Below are 21,434 nucleotides of genomic sequence, written 5' to 3' on the forward strand. Positions count from 1 at the left end.
GTCTTTGCCTAACTTTAGCATTTAAGGCCTAATGGGGTTTGTCTTCATCTGCTTGGGCTGCTATGACAATATACCACAGGCTGCATGGCTTGAATAACAGAATTTATTTTCTCACAGTTCTGGAGGCAAGTGGTCCAAGATTAAGGCACTGGAAAATATGCTTTCTGGTGAGGCCTTACTTCCTGGCTTGCAGATGGCTGCCTTCTCGTTGTGTCCTCACATGGACTTCCCTCCCCTTCAGCCTGTGTGTGACTTTGCAACTGCCTTGACTTATAGAGTACAGCTGAAGGCAATACAACATCTACCTAGCTCTCTCTCAGGATACTTGGCCCTGGGAAACCAACTGCTCTGCTATGAGAACACCTAGCTCTGAGGTGTGGCTGAGCTCCCATGAAGAGGCAGTAAACACCGACTTGCCAACTGTATATTAGCCAGGCTGGAGGTGGACTTTCTAGCCAGTGAATGCCCCTGTGAGGCCGAGATGAGCCTTCCCTGCAAAGCCCTGCCCAGATTGCAATTCACAGGCAACATAAATGACCATTGATTAAATCAGCAAGTTTTGGGGTGGTTTACTAAGCAATAATAGGCACCAGTAATAATTGAGGATAAACCATTTCCCTTCTTTCTTCCTTGTAATCTAATTTTTAGCTCCTCAGAACATAAAAGAGATTTCTCCAGACTTTTGTTAAGCTTTTAGAAATATAACTGGTTCAAAAAAAATGACTGATATGTATATATACATCTACATCTTTTGTGTTCCAATATCCTAATGAAATTAGAAAAGAGATTTCACATACAAAATAAATCCAGCAAACTAAATTTGACAATGTATAAAAGGAAATATATATCATGATAAAAAGAGATTTATCCCACATACATAGGGCTGGCTCAACATTCAAAAATCAATTAATGTAATCCATCACATCAACAGTTACAAAAGAAAATTACATGATCTTATCAATATATGCAGAAAAGACATTTGACAAAATCCAATGCCTGTTTATGATAAAAACACTCAGCCTAATAAGAATAGAGAGGAGCTTCTTAAACCTGATAAATATTATATGCTTTTTAAGTCCTACAGTTAATACCATGCTTAATAGTGAGAAATTAGAAGCTTTCTGGCTAAGATTAGGAACAAGGCAAGGATGATCCCTCTTGTCACTCTTTTTCAGCATCATACTGACAGTCCTAGCTAGTGCAATTGGACAAAATAAGGAAATAAAATGTATATGATTGGGAAGAAAGAAATAAAACAGTCTTTGTTCACAAATGACACAATCATCTACATAGACAATTCAGAAGAATCTACAAAAACAAAAAACAAAACAAAAAAAAAAACTCCTGGCCCTTCTAAGTAATTATGGCAAAGTTGCAGGATATAAGGTTAATTTATAAAAATCTATTTCTTCAATAAAAGTGAACAATAAACAAATAGATAAAATTACAAACACAATACCATTTACGTTAGCACCCACAAAGTTATATACTAGGTATAAGTCTAAAAAAAATGTACATGATATACATAACAAAATCTACAAAACTGTGGTAACAGAAATCAAAGAAGAACTAAATAAAATGGAGAGATATTTTATGTTCACGGGTGGGAAGACAGTATTTTCAAGAGGTCAGTCCTTCCTAACTTGATCTAGTTTTGAGGTGGTTTATTAAGCACTGTATAATAGGGTCTCAGTGGAATCTCAAAAAAAATTCCAGCAAGTTATTTTGAAAGAGAATGTTGAAAGAGAAAAACAGGATTGTGGACTGATACTACTTGACTTCGAGACTTGCTATAAAGCTTCAGCAATCAAGATGGTGTGGTATTACCAAAAGAATGGACAAGTGGATCAGTAAAACAGAATAAAGAACCCAGAAATAGAACCACATAAAAATTGACCTTTGAAAATGAAGCAAAGAAAACTCAATGGAGAAAAGACAGTGTTTTCCACAAATGTGCTGGAACAACTGGCCATCCACATGTTAAAAAAAAATGGAATCTAGACACAGAGCTTATATCTTTCACAAAAGTTAACTCAGATAAATCACAGATCTAAATGTTAAATGAAAAATTATAAAGCTCCCAGAAGATAACATAAGAGAAAATCTATATGTCCTTAAGTATGATGATTGTTTTAAAAATATAATAACAAAGATATAATTGATGTGCAAAGCTTCATTAAAATTAAAAATTGCTCTATGAAAAGGACTGTCAAAAGAATGTAAAGACACATCACAGACTGGGAGAAAATATTTGCAAAACACATAGCTGATAGAGGATTGTTACCCAAAATATGCAAAGAACTCTTAAAACTCAGCAATAAGGAAAGGAACAACTCAATTTTAAAAATGAGCAAAAGATCTGAATGAATATCTCACCAAAGAAACTACATAGACGGCAAATAAGCACATGAAAAGGTGTTCAACATAATATGTCACTAGAGAATTGTAAATTAAAATGACACTGAGATACAACTACACGTTTATTAGGATATCCAAAATCCAGAACACCTCATTAAACCACATGCTGACAATGATGTGGAATCGCAGGAATTTTATTCATTGATGGTGGGAATGAAAAATGGTCCAGACACTTTGGAAGATAGTTCAGCAGTTTCTTACAAAACTAAACGTCCTCTTGTCACATAATCCAGCAATCACACACCTTACTACTTAACCCAAATGTGTTAAAAACTTTGTCCACAAAACACTTCGTCAAAGACGTTTGTAACGGCATTATTACTAATTGTCCATGCTTGGAAGCAACCAAGATATCCTTCAGTAGGTGAATGACTAAACAAATTCTGGTAGATCTAGACAATGGAATATTATTCAGTGATAAAAAGAAATAATCTATCAAGCCAAGAAAAGATATAGAGGAACCTTAAATGTATATGAGTAAGTGAAAGAAACCAATCTGAAAAGGCCACATACAATATGATTTTAACAAGAAAACCTTTGGAAAAGGCAAAACTATGAAGACGGTAAAAAGATCAGTGGTTATCAGGAGTTGCAAGGAGAGAGGGATGAATAGGCAGAGCACAGAGGGCAGTAGAACTATCCTGTATAATACTATTATATAGTGGTGAATGTATGCCATTATACATTTGTCCATACCTATAGAATGTACAACACTTGTTGAACCCTAATATAAACTTTGGGTGATAATGATGTGTCAACATAGGTTCATTGATTCTAACAAATGTGCCACTTTGGTGGGGGATGTTGATAGTGGAGGAGGTTGTGGGTGTGTGATAGAAGGGGGATATGGGAACTCTCTGTACCTTCTGTTCAATTTTGCTATAAATCTAAACTGCTATAAAAATAAAGTCTATTTTAGAATACATATAATCTTTATGTAATTAAATGTATATAATTTGTAATGTCCATAAAAGCACCAGAAAGCCAAGAGAGATAGAACTAGCTTATCAGAAAAGAGAGGACTTTCAGGAAGACAAAGAATTGATTATGGTGAAACCCAATAGTGTGAAGAAAAAGATCAAGATACAGAAGTAATGGTTTCTCTATCTTGGTTTCTTATTTTTTTTAGCAATAACTATAAAAGGAAATATCAGGAAAAATAGATTCCCACTCACAATTGCAACATAAATTATAAAAACCTTGGCTGAAATGTAATAAGGAAAACATAAGAGCTAAGTGACAAAACTTTAAAACTTTAAGTCCTAAATAAATTGGTAAAAAATAATTATATACATATTAATATAAGTATTTTATATTAATCTATAAACATAATGTTAGTCCCATTGCAAAGAAAAAATCCTAGTAGAAAGAATTTGATAATTCTGATATTTTCTAGGAAGAAAAAATGTATAAGAATAGAACATTAATTTTGAAAATGAAGAATGATAAAGGGGAAAATATTATAACAAATTAAAACCATATGATTAAGCTATTACTGAAAGGTTAGAAAATTAAGCCAGTTAAACAAATGAGCTTCTAGTAAAAGATTAACATGTAAATTCCACTTCAAGATACAATAAAGACAAAATATCAAATTAGCTGGGGTGGGGAGGATGGACTAATCAATAGACAGCTTTGAGATCATTGATCATTGACTGTCCAGTTGAGAAAAAACATGTTATTACATTTTACATAAAAATACATATACAGGGGCTAGGAGCAGTGGCTTACACCTATAATCCAACACCTTGGGAGGCCAAGAGGCCAGAGGATCGCTTTATGTCAGGAGTTTGAGTCCAGCCTGGGCAAAACAGTGGCCAAAAATCTCTACAAAATAAATAAATAAATAAAAATTAGCCAGGCATGGAGGGTACATACCAGTAGTCCCAACTACTTGGGACACTGAGGTGGGAGTTGAGCCCAGGAGTTGTAGGCTGTGGTGAGCTAGGATTATACCTCTGAAGCCTGAGGCAGAATGGGACCCCATCTCTTCAAACAAATAAACAAACAAGCAAATAAACCATATACAGAAGAAAATAGAAGGACAGTGTTACCATCTTGCTGCGGGGAATATCTTTCTCAATAAGTTCCTAGAGACAAAGCAAAATGAAAAGCAACTTAATGGGAGGATGTATTTGTAACATATAAAATGACACAGTGTTGATATCTATCACATATAAAAAGCTTCAACAAATCTACATGATAAACAATTCCACAGAAAATGGGCAAAATATATGATAAGACAATTCAGAGAAAAGAGAATAGAAATGGTTAAGACAGGCATTTGAAGAGATGCTCCACTTCACTAATAATCAAAAACATGCAAATTAAAACAAGATACCACTTTTTAAACATCTGGTTTTAAACAATTCCGGATTGAATATTCAGTGCTGTGGAACCAGGCACTTTCCTACATTCTAAGTGGAAATGTAAACTGTGATCACCTTTGTTCAAGGCAGTTTGGCAGCATATATCCTGACACACCCCTGGGTCTTGTAACTGGCATATATTAGGTATGGGATAATTATTTGTTGACTTAGTGCAAGATTACTTTTACAAATGGAAAGAGCATGGACTTTGCTATGAGACAGAAGGGGCTTTCATTCCTGCATTTGCCATTTATTTACTAAATAACCTTTAAGCAGTTGACTCTAACTTCCCTATGCTCCAACTTCCTTATCTAAAAAAATGGAGATACTTCCTACCTTGTAGACTGTGAGGAATACTGAAACAATATAGGCAGTATTTCATCTAAAGGCTACCAACTTATAAGTGCTCAATGAAGAAAAGACTTTATTCTCCCCATATGATTTTCCTGACAACCCAAGAGAAACACATTTTCTCAGAAAACTTTACCAGCTTCTTTTTACATTTTCCGTCCTCCTCATCCAACTTTCTCAGATCTGCCTTTAGGCTCTTGTCTTTTGCCAAAGGTTTATTAGACTCCTCCCATCGAGGGTCATTTTCATTACCACATAAGTCCTTTAATAGACTTGACTGTTGTCGGTTGAATTGAGTTCCCCAAAAAGATGTTTAGGTCCTAACCTCTGGTATGTGCAAATGTGACCTTATTTAGAAATAGGGTCTTTACAGATGTGATCAAGGTAAGATGAACTCATAGTGGCATAGGGTGGTCCCCAAACCCAATTCAACCGTTGTCTTTATTAAAAGAGGGAAAATTTTAACACAGACACACACTGGGAGAACATCATATAACTACAGAGGCAAAGAAGGAAGCAACTTGTCTATAAGCCAAGGAAGGCCAAGGAATGCTGGCAGTCACCAGAAGCAAGGAAGAGGCAGACACGCTCCTTCCCTAGAGCCTGAAGAGAGGATGTGGGCCTATTGACACCTTAATTCCAGATTTCTAGCCTCCAGAGTGTGAGAGAATAAATTTGTTTGAAGTCATCAAGTTTGTATAATTTTGTTATAGTAGTCCTAGGAGACTAATACACTCCTGCACAAAAGGTCAACTGACTAATACCCAGTTTGGTAATATTCAGTGGAACAGATGGAGATGACACCAGGTTCTAGGTAAGTATGGATGAATCCCCTAAAATATAAACTTGGTTTTCCCACATTAAGCTAGCATTAGAAAAGGGAAGAATAATTATCAATCTTTTTTTGTGCTGCTATAACAGAATACCACAGACTAGGTAATGTATAAAAAAGAGTAACTTATTTCTCACAGTTCCGGACACTGGGAAGTCCAAGATGACAAAGATGGCACAGCCATCATGACTTAAACAGCTCTCATTAGGCCCCACCTCCCAATTCTGTTGCATTGGGTATGAAGTTTCCAGCATATGAATTTTGGAGGCATCACTTTCAAATCATAGCAAGGTTTAAGGGTCAGATGGGTAAAAAAAAAAAATTCTAAGAAAACAAAACATAAGCTTATTCTGTCAGGTCATTGGACTAAGGAAGGATAATTAAGGGTGTAGTTTTCCAAGCATTAAGCTCCAAATGCCCCAAATTTCCCTAGTAGGGTGCCAGATGATTGTATGTTTTTAGTGGCCATTAAAGTTCTTCTACTGTGGCTCCAGGTTCTTTTCTTCTTCACTACTTGGTGGTCTAGAGAGATGTAGCAATAAAAATATATAAATCAAAATTAGTTTAGATGAGCTGGCTAAAATGAACGAATGTATTGTGTTGCAAGGAACAGAAAATCTGGAAAGGTGGTTTAAAAAATAAGGAATGTACTATCTCACATAGAAATCTAAAGGTAAGAAGTTTCAGGGTTGATTACTCTCACAGTTCAATTATGTCAGAATTCTGAGTTGCTTTTGTACAATTTTTGACTTTCTCTTTATAGTCACAGGATATCTGGTACAATTCCAGGCCTCATATGTACAGAACACCACCACAACCAGAAAGCTAAGTTGGTCCTTGCCCACTTCTTTTCAGGAAGGGAAGCCCTTTCCAGTCTAGCACATTCTGTTGTGATGAACTCTGAGCTCTTAGGTCTCAAGCTGTCAGAGACAATGAACGATGCATGTACATGACTTGCTGTAGGTATACCCTTTCATTGTGACCATGTGACTACATATGGTTGATGCCTGGCTTCATTAAATAATGCACCAACATGGCATTAGTTGCTTAGTCAAAATTTGTACCTTGGATCTGGATATAAATTTATGTAATGTACTTGTGGGAGGTAGTTTGAGAAACTATATATAATAATTATGTGGCTTTTCCAGGTTGATATATTTAATAGTCTCCACAAGTAGCTCCTCCAATGATCTGTGCCTCTTATGATTTACACCCTAGAGGAGTCCCAACCCCTTGAATCTGGGCTGGCCTTGTGACTTGCTTTTGATTAATAGAATGTGACGGAAGTCACACTGCATGACTCCTGAGCCCAGACCATCCAAAGGCTTGCAGCTTCCACCTAGGACTGTTGTAATGTTTACTTTTGTGAAGTGAACTACCATGTGTAAGTCCGGCCACTCAGACTCCTACATCGTGAGAAAGCCCAGGCCAGCCACATAGAGAGGGCTTTGCAGAGAGAAAGAAATGCTCAGCTAGGCCCCTGCATCCTCATTGTCCCAACCCAGGCATGAAACACGTGTGTGAAGAAGCCATTTTGAATTCGTAACCCAATCAAACCTTCAGAGGATCCCAGCTCCAGATGCCATCTGACTGCAACCAGAATCACAATCCCAAGTTACAACTTCCCATCTGAGCTCAGCCAACACATAGAAACATGAGAGATAATAACAATTTTTGTGGGTTTTTTTTTTTTTTTGTGACGGAGTGTTGTTTTTTTCTTGTTGCCCAGGCTGGAGTGCAATGGTGCGATCTCGGCTCACTGCAACCTCCACCTCCTGGGTTCAAGCAATTCTTCTGCCTCAGCCTCCGAGTAGCTGGGATTACAAGCATGCACCACCACACCCAGCTAATTTTGTTTTATAGTAGAGACAGGGTTTCTCCATGTTGGTCAGGCTGGTCTCGAACTCCCAACCTCAGGTGATTTGCCCGACTCAGCCTCCCAAAGTCCTGGGATTACAGGCATGAGCCACCGTTCCTGGCCAATAATGATTTTTGTTTTTCATTTAAACCATCAAATTTGGGGCCTCCAAAGAGGGAATGTGATGGACAGGTCCTCAGGTCAATAATTTTCACCTCTTGCCATTTATGCCTTCTTAACATTCCCCTCCTCTTGAAGGAGTTATACAAGGCTCCATCTTAGCATACTGTATGGGGAGATTCTTTTTGCTGGCTTCATGCAGTAATTAGCCATATTGAGAAAGCCTACAATGTAAGGAGCCACAGGTGGTCTCTAGGACCCAAGACTGGTCTCTTCTGACAGCTACCAAAAAGCCAGGGCCTTCAGTCATACATCCACAGTGGAGTGAATTCTACCACCAACCTAATGAACTTGGAAGCAGACTCTTCCACTGTCAAGCCTCCACATGAGAACACAGCTCATCTGACACTTTGACTGCAGTCACATGAGACCCTGAGTAGAGGACCCAGCTAAGCCATGCCCAGGCTCCTGCCCCACAGAAACTAAGATAGTAAATGTATATTATTTAAGGCAGCTACCTTTGTAGTAAATTGTTATGCAGCATAACAATTGCAAGAAATCTGTTATGCAGAAAACAAATGCAAGAGGTGAGTGTATTTTTCATGAGGAAGGGACATAAATTGAGGTGGCCCAAGGACGGCCTGAGGTAGTTTCCAAAGAGGGCCATGATCAATTCCTTTCCTCTCTGTATATTCATACTGCTCCTCAGATCGAGAGGTGGAATCTAATTCTTTCCTGTTGAGTTTGGACTAGTCTTAGTGTCTTACTCTGACCAATCTAATTATTTCCTGTTGAATTTGGACTGGTCTTAGTGTCTTACTCTGACCAGTGGGATGTGAGAAAAAGTGATGTTCTCAGACTTCAAGGCTAAGTCATAAGGAGTCTTGCAGTTTTTTCCTCAGTCTTTTAGAACCCTCTATCTGGTAGTACTGACTCACCATGTAAGCTGTCTCCCATGCTGAAGGGACCATGTGGACAGGCCATAGAGAGGCCAGGGAGAGAGAGGCCCAGCCACTTAGATTCCATCTGAGTCCTGCTTTCCAGCCTTCCCTGTCAAGGCACGAGACTGTAAGGGAAGACTTTATGAACTCTTCAGCCACTGTCTGAATACCACTGAGTGACTCCAGTTAACATCACAAGGAACAGAATAACTGCCCAGCAGAGCCCCATCCTAATTACTGACCCACAGAATCATGGGTTGCCATCAGGCAGGACCTGGATGATCTCATACAGGAAAGGAGCCACAGGTGGTCATATGTCCACAGGAGTGGGCATATGCATGTTCTCAAATCCTGAGGGTCACTCATACCTGAATGCCTTCTTTTTTATTTTTAAATATATTATACTTTAAGTTCTGGGGTACATGTGCAGAACGTGCAGGTTTGCTACATAGGTATACTGAATGCTTTCAACACTAACCTTAGGATATCTCCTATAGGTGGGCAGGAGGGACTCAACAGTAGAATAATTCCACCTATTTCATCTCAGGGGCCAGGGTTGCATAACATGACTATGCCTAAGTCCTTCATTGACAAGGGGAATGGAATGAACATGATGGCTTTAGACGAATCAGCACTAACCCCTTTCACTGAACACTTGGCTGAACACTCCTTGTGTTGGGAGCCAAGCCATAGTGTCTATCATGATTATTTGATGCCATGGTCATTTTGCCAGGATTCCAACTGATAATGATTTTGCCATAGCTATCTCCACTGCTCACTGGCTGCTGAAGGTCCCATCTTCACTATTGCTTACTGCTTTTTGGTGAGGTTCCCAGAGAAGCAGCTTGCTTTTTTAGGACTTACAGTTTCCTTGAGAATATGGAACAAATTACCCCACAGTTGCATGTGAGGATTATTTAGTGATCCTATCCACTGTCAAGTCAAAAGTGGGTCTTCTCACTAACAATTAGGACACAAACCAGGACAGAGCCCAGATACTCTTCAGCACTCTTCTGTTCTAGGGCAAGTTTCCCCAGGCATGCTTCCTGGAGGTTGATGAAAGCTCTATCTTAGTGGGAACCAGGGGGCCATTTCAAAAAATTCGTTAGGATCAAAGTTCTCTTTCCCAGAAGGTCTAGCAAATTCTTTAATGCATAGGATTCATGATACTTGCCTTTATAGTCCTAGCATTCCCATTAGCTATGCAGATTAGGCCTTTAGCCAACTCTTTACCAGTCATCAAAAATGACTGGAAGCCATTACTAGTTGAAGTGGACTCAGCCACGAGGAGCCTGAGATTTATGACAGCATCTTGAACATGTTAAACATATTAGTACAAAATGGTAAGGTTTCTCTGCATTACAGTGCTTAGAATTAACAATAAGACCAATATCTTAACCTTGAGGCAATTTTGACACATTATAAGAATCAGACTAGTAACCAGGAACTGGAAAGTTTCCATAGGCAGTCAATGGTGTTTTATTACCTCATCTTTTTAAAGAACAATGTATTACTTCATCTCTAGTGTTTTATGTTATTAGAGATTCACTTTTATTGAGCAAGGCTTTAAGAAATGTTACAAAGGGAGGAGTGGGCATATGCATATTCTCAAATCCTGAGGGGAAAATGCTGAAAATAGGGGTCTGGAAGACTTAAACCTTCACATGCTTTTCCTCTCTGGGTTTGATGCTGCAAATGGAAAAGCAGTGCTGTGCTCCTTGAGAGGAGGTTCTAATTAGCACAGCAATGATTCCAAGGCTCTGCTCCCGGGGTTTTAGCGCATTGAAAAATTGAGATTATTAGAATGGAAAACGTTCCCAATGAATAGCTTCCTAGCTTGAAGACTATTGGTCAAACTGAAAAAAAAAAAAAAAAAAAAAAAGAAAGGAAGGAAGAAAAATTTTAAAAAAACAGAGGAGCAGGCCAGGTGCGGTGGCTCATGCCTATAACCTCAGCACTTTGGGAGGCCAAGGCAGGTGGATCACTTGAGGTCAGGAGTTCGAGACCAGCCTGGCCAACATGGTGAAACCCCATCTCTGCTAAGAATGCAAAAATTAGCTGGGTGTAGTGGCACATGCCTGTAATCTCAGCTACTTAGGAGGCTGAGGCAGGAGAATTGCTTGAATCCCAGAGGTGGAGATTGCAGTGAGCTGAGATCACGCCACTGCACCCCAGGCTGGGCAACAGAACGAGACTCTGTCTCAACAAACAAAACCAAACAACCGAGAAGAGCTAGAGACAAAGTGACGTAGGCTTATATACACACCCTGCTATAAATAGAGGTATATACATGGTCCAGAACTTATAATACTCATTCGCCTGAAGACAGAACTATCTAATCAGAAATTGTATGAATGAGGATGTAAGAAAAAAAAATGTGTTCTATTATTTTGATTACATTTTTTTCATTTTCTAAATGCATCATTCAAAAAACTTGCTATAGTCTGATTTCATCGGTAGAATGGTATTTTCCAAAGTTGAGGTGACAGATTTCAGGAACTTCCTAGAAATTTTAGAGCTATCTAGTTGCCTTTTAACTCTGTTTCTAAAACACTGCTGCTTCTGTTATACGTTCTAAGAAAGAAGATTTATGCAATGTAATTTATTCCAGTGAAAAAGCAGGGATTTAAGTTGTCTCATGTCCAACAAAGTTGGATGATATAAGATTTTATTAAAAAATCCAGTGCTTCTATTCTGTTTATTACCTGAACTGGAAAACTGGTATAAATCTTGAAGTTCAGGGAAGGTTGAAAAAAAGGAAATAGTCTCTGCTTCTCCACTGAATGCTTTCTGTTGCCCTGACCCTTCTCTCTCAGTCATTTTCTTGCACTCAAAAGGTCATCTCTTTGGTCTTCCAGTCTTGGTTAAGAGCACTGAGTCTGAAGTTTGAGCCATGTCAGCCAGGGGTTAAGCTGAACACAGTAGAAAGGGATTTAATACAAGAAATTTGATATTTACAAAATCTGTGCAAGAAAACAATTTGGCAGTTGAAAGAATAAAAAAAAAACTAAACATGCAATGATCATAGGACTCAACAATTGCACTCTTGGGTAAAATGAAAACTTATGTTCACACAAAAACCTGTAAGTAAATGTTCACAGCGGCTTTATTGGTAGTGGCCCCAAACTGCAAACAGCTCAGATATTCTTCAGTAAGTAAATGGTTAAACCAATGATTGTACAGCTATACTATGGAATACTACTCAGCAATAAAAATAAATGAGGTCAGTTGCAGTAGCTCACACCTGTAATCCCAGCACTTTGGGAGGCTGAGGCGGGCAGATCACTTGAGGTCAGGAGTTTGAGACCAGTCTGGCCAACATGGTGAAACCTTGCATCTACTAAAATACAAAAATTAGCTGGGTGTGGTGGTGGGCACTTGTATTCCCAGCTACTTGGGTGGCTGAGGCAGGAGAATCACTTGAACTCGGGAGGCATAGGTTGCAGTGAGCCAAGATCGTGCCACCATGCTCCAAGCCTGGGCGACAGAGCAAGACTCCCTTTCAAAAAATGAAAGAATGAATGAATAAATAAATAAATAAATAAAATAACCATATACACAACATGTTAGATGATGAATCTCCGGAAAACTTGAGTGATGAAAGCACATTTCAAAAGATTACTCATTCATAATACTTAAAAAAAAATTGAGACAAGGTCTTGCTCTGTCACTCAGGCCAGTGTGCAGTGGTACGATCATGACTCATTGCAGCAATATCCTGGGATCAAATGAGGTCCCAGCCTCCCAGTAGCTGGGACCAGAGGCACATGCCACCATGCCTGCCTAGTTTTTATTTTTTGTTGAGCTGAGGTCTCACTATATTGTTCAGGCTGGTCTTGAACTCCTAGGTTCAAGCAATTCTACAGCCTTTGTCTTCCAAAGTGTTGGAATTACAGGTGTGAACCACTCCACTCAGCCTATAATACATTTTGAAATGGCAAAATTTTAGAAATAGAGGACAGATTCATGTTTTCAAGGGGTTAGGGATGGAGGTAGGAGGGAGGTGATGCTGTTATAAAAGGGCAACATGAGGTATCCTGGTGGTTTTGGAATCTTGATGGTGGTGGTGGATACATGAATGTACATGTGCAGTAAAACCGTATAGAAGTAGGCCGGGTATGGTGGCTCATGCCTGTAATCCCTGTCCTGTGGGAGGCTGAGGCAGGAGGATCGCTTGAGCCCAGGAGTTCAAGACTAGTCTGGGCAACAAAGTGAGACTCCTGCCTCTACTAAAAACAAACAAACAAACAAAAAATAGCTGGGCATGTTGGCTCATGCTTGTAATTCCAGCTCTGTGAGTGGCCAAGGAGGGAGTATTATTTGAGCCCAGGAGCTCAAGACCAGCCTTGGCAAAAAGTGAGACCTTGTTTCTATTAAAAATAAGCAAATTAAAAAAAAATAAGCAAATTAGCTGAACATGGTGTTGTGTACCTGTGGTCCCAGCTACACAGGAGGCTGAGGCAGCAAATGAGCCTGCGTAACAGAGTGAGACCCTGTCTCAGACAAAACAAACCAAACCAAACGGCAAACCAGTAAATATACATAACTCTTGCACAAATGAGTACAAAAACTGAGGAAATCTGAATGAGATTGGTACATTGTATCAATGCCAATATGCTGCTTGTGTTATTGCACTAGAGTATTTGAAGACACAACTATGTCACTGTATCATTTCTTAAAAATCATTTTAATCTACAATTATCAGTTGAAAAAAATATTTATGAGACAGAGGAAGAAAACTCAGAGGGCAATCAGTGGTTGTTGATGTCAGGGCAGTACCACCATAGCTAAAGGCCAGAATTCAGAAAATCACTCCCGCTGCCATCCTTCTCCCCCAACCCAAGTGGCTCTCATGCCCACGAAAATAGTGACTAGACCCAAACTTGGAATCTAGCTGCCACCAACTGTCATGTCAGTTGGACCAGAAAGCAGAAAGAAGGCTTCTGTTTCACTTCTACCTACCAGACTGAGCAGGAACACATCTAATTGACAAAGCTCAATTTGCTTCCTGTATGTGAGATGCAAATGGTCTGGGACATGTGGCTTTTAGCACTCTAATTTTTCCAAATAGAATATGGAATGGGAGTTGAACGAGCATAATAGCTACCATAACTAGCCCACTAGCTATGTGGCCTTGGGCAAGTTTATTAATGTTTTCAATCCTTAGTTTCTGACGCTACGAAATAAGGATCATTATCATACTGAGCATGGAAAAACTCAAATTGTTTTTCCTCTGTTCTAATACAACACCAATCAACAGAGAAGACTTATGTGACCAAATATGCAAGGGATTTCTCCCCACCAACAAGCAAGCAATCAATTCTGCAGGGGACACCAGCTGGGTTCAATTCCATTTAATTCTGACACTGTCTTCTTGGAGATAGCATCAGATCCCACAGGTTAAGGGCTCAGTCCCCAGTACTGTCTACCCCTCCACCTTCTGATGCCAATTGCAAGCCCCAGGTTATTTTACCTGTGCTTCTGATTGGCTAAAAATTGGGGTTCTCATGACCCACTTCTTAGGTCCACTAATCTGCTAGAGTGGCTCACAGAACTCAGGGAACCCCTTACTCAGGACTACCAGTTTACTATAAAGGATACGACAAAGGATACAGATGAAGCAATGTACAGGGCAAGGTATACGAGAAGAAGCTCAGAGCTTTAGTGCCCACCCTGAAGCGTCACCCTCCATGAACCTCCACGCGTTCAGTTATTGGAACTCTCTGCACAGAGTCCTTTTTGGGTTTTTATGGAGGCTTCATTATGTAGGCATGATTGATTAAATCATTGGCCACTGGTGATCAACTTAGCCATTAGCTTCTCTCCCCTCCTTGCAGGTTAGGAGATGGGACTGAAAGTGCCAGCCCTCTAATCCAGCCTTGGTCTTCACAATGATCAGTCCCCACCCTGAAGCCACCTAAGGGCTGCCAGCCAACAGTGAACTCATTATCATACAAAAGACATCACTGCAGTGATTCTAAGCATTTTAGAAACTGAATGCCAGGAAAACGGAAATGAAGACCAAATATGTATTTTACCACAGCAAACACACTTACCTCCTAGAGTTAGCTGAGATGTAGCACAGTGCGCCGCACAACTCAGATGCTCCCTCCATCCATGCTGGCCATTATCGTGGTTTGTGCAATCTGAGAAAGAAGATTAGCAAATGTTCACAGTGAAAAGCAAAGGAAAGAAAGATTAAAAAAAGAGAAGAGGGAATTTTACAGGGAAAGCAGGGGAATTATTCTTGAATGATTGGCATGTACTCAGTGGCAACAATGGGAAAGAAAGATATGAAAAATGTTATTCCACATATTTAGTTTTGTATAGAATGGTTGACTTTTATCCAATTAGAGAACTTGGAGTTGGAGGCCTCATTCTTCTCTCCACATTTTTTATCATGTTAAAACAAATGTGAAAATGTTATGAAAGTCATAAAATGATGCAATATCATAACCCCTTTAGATTACAATCCCTTGAAGATTATTTCTCCTCTACTGCTGTACCCTCAGCAGCTAGTATGTTTTTGGAGATTAGCAAAGTTTGTGAGTAAAGGTGTCAGCATCAACAACTAGCTACCAAATGTATTTGCCTCTTTTATGACATACGATGAAGTCATTGCATATTATAGTCAGAGTGTCTGTCAATTCAAACGGCTGCTTGTTAAAATCTTTCACTAGCCTTTTAACACCTTTTGGACAAGAGTTTCTCAGCCTCAGCACTATTGACATTTTGGGCCAGAAAAATCTTTGTTATGGGGTGTCCTGTGCACTGCAGATGCTGAGTGAAATACTTGACTTCTACTCATTAGATACCTACAGCACAATTCCATTTGTGACAATCAAAAATGCCTCAAATGTCCCCTGGGGAGCAAAATCGCCCAGGGATGAGAATCGCTTTGTTAGAGGAAAACACAACAGAGCCATTACCCTTGGAGCTTTCCACTACAGCTGGCAGTTTTCCTTCCAGTTAATATAACCCTCTTATGCTGCCCCAGACCCTGTGCTGACTTTGTTCAAGTTGCTCTAATGCTACTGAGAAAATTACAACCCCCCTACCAACCTCTTCCCTCCCAGCCCAAAAACAATTTTAAAAAGAAACGTTTTTCCCTCTGCCAATTATGGGTTGAATTTTTGTCCCTCCCCCAATTAATATGTTGCTATCTTAATCCTTAGTACTTCAGAATGTGACTGTATTTGGAAAGAAGGTCATTAAGGTGGGTCCTAATCAAATGTAACTACCGTTCTTATAAGAATAGGGAGTTTGGACACAGACACACATGTGAACAGAACGCCATGTGAACATGAAGACAGCCAGCTACAAGAAAAGAAGGGAGGCCTCAGAAGAAATCAGCCCTTGATCTTAAACTTCCAGTCTCCAGAACTCTGAGGAAGTAAATTTCTATCGTATGTCACCTCATGGATGGTACATTGCTGTAGCGCACCTACCACCTGTCTTCAGAAGAGTTTTCTAGAGAAATAGCCTTCATTCTTCAAGCTTCCTCTGAACTAACATTTCCCATCATTTTGTAAATATTTTCAGGCCCTAAACATGTTGATTTTATTTCCATTATTTCTTCTACTGACACACACTTCTTAATAGGGCAGGTGTTTGGTGGTGTGACAGGAAATTGGTGTCAACTTCCATTGTTTGTGTGATAGGAGGTCTCAAAGCTACAGGATAAATGTGTCATATCCCCCATAAGTATCAGTTTTGCTCAATGATTTTTTTTTTTTTTTTGAAATGGAGTTTCACTCTTCTTGTCCATGCTGGAGCAAACGGCACAATCTCGGCTCACTGCAACCTCCGCCTCATGGGTTCAAGTGATTCTCCTGCCTCACCCACTACCATACCTGGTTAATATTTTTGTATTTTTAGTAGTGACTCTGTTTCACCATGTTGGCCAGGCTGGTCTCGAACTCCTGACCTCAGGTGATCCACCTACTGTAGCCTCCCAAAGTGCTGGAATTCCAGACATGAGCCACCCGGCCTGGCTTGCTCACTGATTTTTTTAAGGAAAATGTTAATCTGCTCATGCATTCATTTAAAGCGTATTTACATGAAAATGAATATAGTTTTAGCATATTCCCATATATTTCACAGACGTTTCTTATAATATGTTCCTCTAAATGAAAGTGTTACCTCTCCGCAGCTTCAGGGCCTCTTCATCACTCAAAGCAGAGTCCTAAGGGCACAGCATTCTCCTCATAGAATGCAGAGGAGAGGACAGGTGTGAAACCAGACCAGTCTATCTATAAAGCTAAGGAATATTCCTAAGGGACTTGCGGAGGGGGAGAGGGAAGTTTTAAATGCAATCTTGAGCTTTTCTGATTTGGGGGTTCCAGGTCTGCTGTACCTCCTGCATGTTATATTGGGCATAGCCCTAGTAACTCAATGTGTGATTTGAAGTGATGATCTGAAGTTATCCATTAGGGATAGGAATATGGAAAGAGAAGCAGCGCAACGGAGACCTGGAAGTTTCCATCTCTGCACTGGATTGCAGCCAACTGCTTAGGCACACATACCTGCTGTCCTCCCGCCTCTGAGTCACCTCCATCCCTCTCCCTGTCCAACGAGCAGCTGCCAAATGGTAGCGAAATCCAATAAATAAAAGCCGGGACCCCACCTGTGTTTGAATTACTGCCTTTGAAATTTGCCACGTCCAGGTTTATTGACCCGGGCAGTCTTTTCAACATTTCCTTATGCCGCATACGGGTGGGGCCGGGGACTTCCTTGTGCACTGCCAGTCCTCAGAACAGAATACTTTGAATCCAGCTACTTGGAACCTCGTTCCTGGTCCCGACCGAGCCTCAGGGAAAGGCCAGAAGAGCGAGAGCCACCCGAGTTAGTCTCTCCCACATCTGTGACCCGGTTTAGGGGCCTTGCACGGCCAGTGCCCTTCAGGTACCATAAAACCAGCTTTCTCAAAGGAGACTGCAACAGGTTTCCAGGCATTATTTAGCAAAGTCGATGACCCGGACCCTGTGATTCCTGGGTTTGAAAATTCAGAGCTTTAGCCTAACGGAAAGGTCGGCTCAGCGCTTCGCCCAGCATCCTCGGGTGACATTAGCATTCCTCGGAGACTCGGGAGGACTGCGGGGAGGACACCGTGACTGCGTCCAGACCCCCCATGGCCCGCCCCCTCCGCTCTCAGGCCCGCCAAGCGAGAGGCGGGGCGCGAAGCTGCGGCCTCCTTCCTCTTCCCTGAGGCGGCGGCGGGCGGCAGGCCCCGCCCCTCCCACGCGGCGGCCGGCGGCGGGGGGGCGGGGCCTGCTGCAGCGACGCCGGCTGACGCGGATGACGCGGCGCTCGTCAGGCCGCAGCCCCCGCCGCTTGGCCGCCGGGCCAGCCTCGGCCCGCCCCCCGCCCTCCCCGCGCGGCCTCCCGTGCGTCCCTGTCAGAGTGTGGCGGCCGGCCGCGCGGTGCACTCTCCCTCCTTGCCCGCAGCCTGGCTAGGCGCCTCTTACGGCACACCCCCGTGTCCCCGCCGGCGCCGCGCCTGCCCTCCGCCGCGCTCCGCCCTGCTGCCGACCGCACGCCCGCCGCGGGACATGGCACACGCGTCAGCACGCTTCCCCGGCGCCCGGGGATCCGGGGACGGCGAGATGGGCAAGCCCAGAAACGTGGCGCTCATCACCGGCATCACCGGCCAGGTGAGTGCGGGGGCGGGGGCGCGCCGGCCGAGGCCGCCTGGGCACGTGTGCTCTCCTTACGCGCAGCTCCGCGCGGGCTGCGGTGTGTCCAGGAACAGCCCTCTGGGCGTCCCGGAAGGGGTCTGCTGCCGGGAGCTGGGACGGAAGGTGCGGTGCGGGTAGCGTGCTGCGTGTAGGGTGTGCTGGGTGCATCGGGTGCCTCTGGTCTTCCTCTGGGGGCTGTGAGCGTGTGTGCCGCCCGGGATGCCTCCCTCACACCCGGGCCGGACCTCCCGTTCTCACCTGCCTCTCAGGTGACCGCATCGTCGACTCCTCCAAGCCCATTTCATGCTTCGCAGCTCCTAGTGCCGGGAAGGGAAAAGAAGCGGTGATCAGTGAACTTGCGGGTGGGGTCTTCTTGATATATCTGAGCTCAGGGGGCGCTTGCTTACCTGCTAATGTTTGGGAAGCAGAAAAAAGGGTGCCTTGCTGGTTTCGGCCCCTATCACTGGATTTCCAGACAGAAAAGAGAACAAAAAAGAAAGTAGTGCTGGGAAGTCCCCCGCTATGACACATTTAGGGAAAAGAACTTAAAAAGCTTTAAAAAAATCACAGGAACTTCTGAGGTTCAGGTTCAGTCATTTGGAAGTGTATCTGAGACGCAGTGGTCCAAAAGTGAGGCTAGGTTCCATTTCCAAGGGAATAAGTTCCTCGAGTGAGGTAATCAAGAGGAGGTCTCCGGAGTGTCTCAGGCTAAGCATGGCTGGTTTGTGAGAGTCATCTCTCAGAGGTGTTGCAGTAGGTAGGACCCTACCACTGTGCCTTATCAGGCTGTGCTGTTTTAGATTCACTGGTCATGAAGTAATCATGCCCACATAACGCTGTAGAAAAAATGTGATGTGTGTGCCCCTGGATATCTCCAGGTGGTGGCCACTATTTCAGCGCTGAAATAAAGATGATGATAATAGCTAATGCATATTGTGTCTATCATGTTTCAGTCGCTTGACTAATATTAACTCATTTAGTTCTCATAAACTCTTTGAGGAGGTACTTTTATTATCTCTACAGATGTGGAAACTGAGGCATGGGAGTTTGATTTGTCTGAGGTTAAACTGCTGGGAAGTGTCCACTTAATATTGAAACTGCTCTCAAAGTTCTCTAGTGTTGGAAAAGGCTAAGCGGGCAGGAGGCCGTGGCTCATACCTGAAGTCTCAACACCTTGGTAGGCAAAGGCGGAAGGATTGCTTGAGGTGAGGCCAGGAGTTTGAGACCAGCCTCAGCAATGTATTGAGACCTTGTCTCTACAAAAAAAAGAAATTAGGCAGGCATGTTGGTGCTGACCTGTATTTCTAGCTACTCAGGAGGTTGAGGCAGGAGAATCACTTGAGTCTAGGAGTTTAAGCCTGCAATGAGCAATGATGGCACCACTGTACTCCAGCCTGGGGCAACAAAATGAGACCTCGCCTCAACAAAAAAGAAAAAAAGATAGAAGAAGTTGAAATTGGCCAGATACACAGTCACAGAATATTGTACAATTTCAGCTGTTGAATATCTGACTTATTGCTGGTTATTCATGCACCTTGCCATGCTTAAGGCAATCATAATAGACAGGAGTTTGAAAACTTGTAAGAGAGGTGGGTAGGGCAAGGATCTGAGGCTGAGAAATTGAATCCTCGAATTGAGGCAGTAAAACATGTCAGGGCCTACATACTGTCTTCTCCCTTCCTTTCTGCAGATTATTCCCTTTTTTCCATTTTGTCAGACTGGACCTGAAGCACAAATGTTTACTAAGTTTACGTAATCTCTGGAAAGTACGGATTTGATTTTAGTATTGTCAAGAAACTAGTTAAGATGTTAATGTGCTGCGTTGGTGTGGCTTATACCAATTTCCGTGTTCAGCAGTATGAATCAATGGAGATTAGAAATGGAACCTAATCTTCACTTTTAAGAGCAGTCATTTGGCTGGAATTGAGTGGGCAGAAAGGTGTGGAAGTGGGCCCCCACTCTAGTTTGTCCTGCAGGCTGTCATGGGTGTCTACCTGAAGCACCACACTCAGCAGACCTCTCCCTGACCATAATTTTTTGGTTCCTTACTTCATTTCCAACTTTAAACACCTGTCTGGCTTTCAGGCTCATTGTAATCTCTGCCCGTGTTTCTTTCTTCCCTCCAGCATCTGCCCTCTGCATTGCCTCCTCATTTGGTGTTGCATTGGTTTCTGTATCCCCTAGCACAGTGCCGAATAAACACATAAACACTTGCAGATAGAATTTACTGCTCTTCTATGTTTTTTATTTGTGTTTCAGGACAGTGACTCCCAACGTGACTATCAAGGATCTCTGGAGCACTGTGGTGTTAATGCAAGGGGTCTGAAAATCCATATCTTACTGTATGTTTTCTTGATAATATTGGCTGAGAACTTACTGAGCTATTCACTCTGCTAAGCATTTTGCATATCCCAACCTAAGAGGCAGGTATAATAATTACCCCCGGCTAAGTAAGGTTAAGTATGTTCCCTGAGGTCATACATCTAATGAGTGTCAGAACTGAGAGCTGAACCCAGATCTCAGCAGTTGCTCTAAGTCATTTTGTTATACAGACTGTGGTAAGCCTTATGAGACAGAGAGAAATAAATAGTCTTACTCTAAGAAAAGGTTTCAGATTCACTTGCCACTGCTTTGGCACTTAGGGCTATCATGGCATTTGTGCCAAAATGGGCTTTTGAATGGGTTGTCCCAAATTCCCACTTGAGAATTGTGCACACAGCAGGGTGTCCTGTCTGCTGTGCATCTCTAGTATGTATCGTCAGGCTTCTTATTCTAGCCTTCTCCTCCCATCTATTATTGACACACTCTTTTTCCAAGGTGGGAACCTTATTAAATAGGCTTTAAGGAAGCTCAGGCTCTGGCTTTGCA

General features: G+C 41.9%; 1 protein-coding gene and 1 long non-coding RNA gene across 3 annotated transcripts in view; one reads left to right on the forward strand and one right to left on the reverse strand.

Moving 5' to 3' along the window:
* Positions 1–13,423: 13,423 nt before the first annotated feature.
* On the reverse strand, positions 13,424–18,092 carry LOC116531383. The gene is made up of 3 exons (XR_004260399.1): positions 17,516–18,092; positions 17,032–17,074; positions 13,424–15,035 (listed from the first exon to the last, which is right to left on the reverse strand). It is a non-coding gene; the product is annotated as an uncharacterized LOC116531383 (long non-coding RNA).
* Positions 18,093–18,181: 89 nt separating this feature from the next.
* GMDS (GDP-mannose 4,6-dehydratase) overlaps positions 18,182–21,434 on the forward strand; it is a 636,169-nt gene continuing 632,916 nt past the window's right edge. For both annotated transcript variants that reach the window (XM_032250133.1, XM_032250134.1), the window contains exon 1: positions 18,182–18,542. In XM_032250133.1, the coding sequence (XP_032106024.1) occupies positions 18,441–18,542 (102 nt within the window). In that variant the 5' untranslated portion in view covers positions 18,182–18,440. The remainder of the gene's footprint in view (positions 18,543–21,434) is intronic.

This window comes from Sapajus apella, unplaced genomic scaffold (genome assembly GCF_009761245.1).
Source record: "Sapajus apella isolate SASKATOON/1434 unplaced genomic scaffold, GSC_monkey_1.0 scaffold70, whole genome shotgun sequence".
NCBI classification, from domain to species: domain Eukaryota; kingdom Metazoa; phylum Chordata; class Mammalia; order Primates; family Cebidae; genus Sapajus; species Sapajus apella.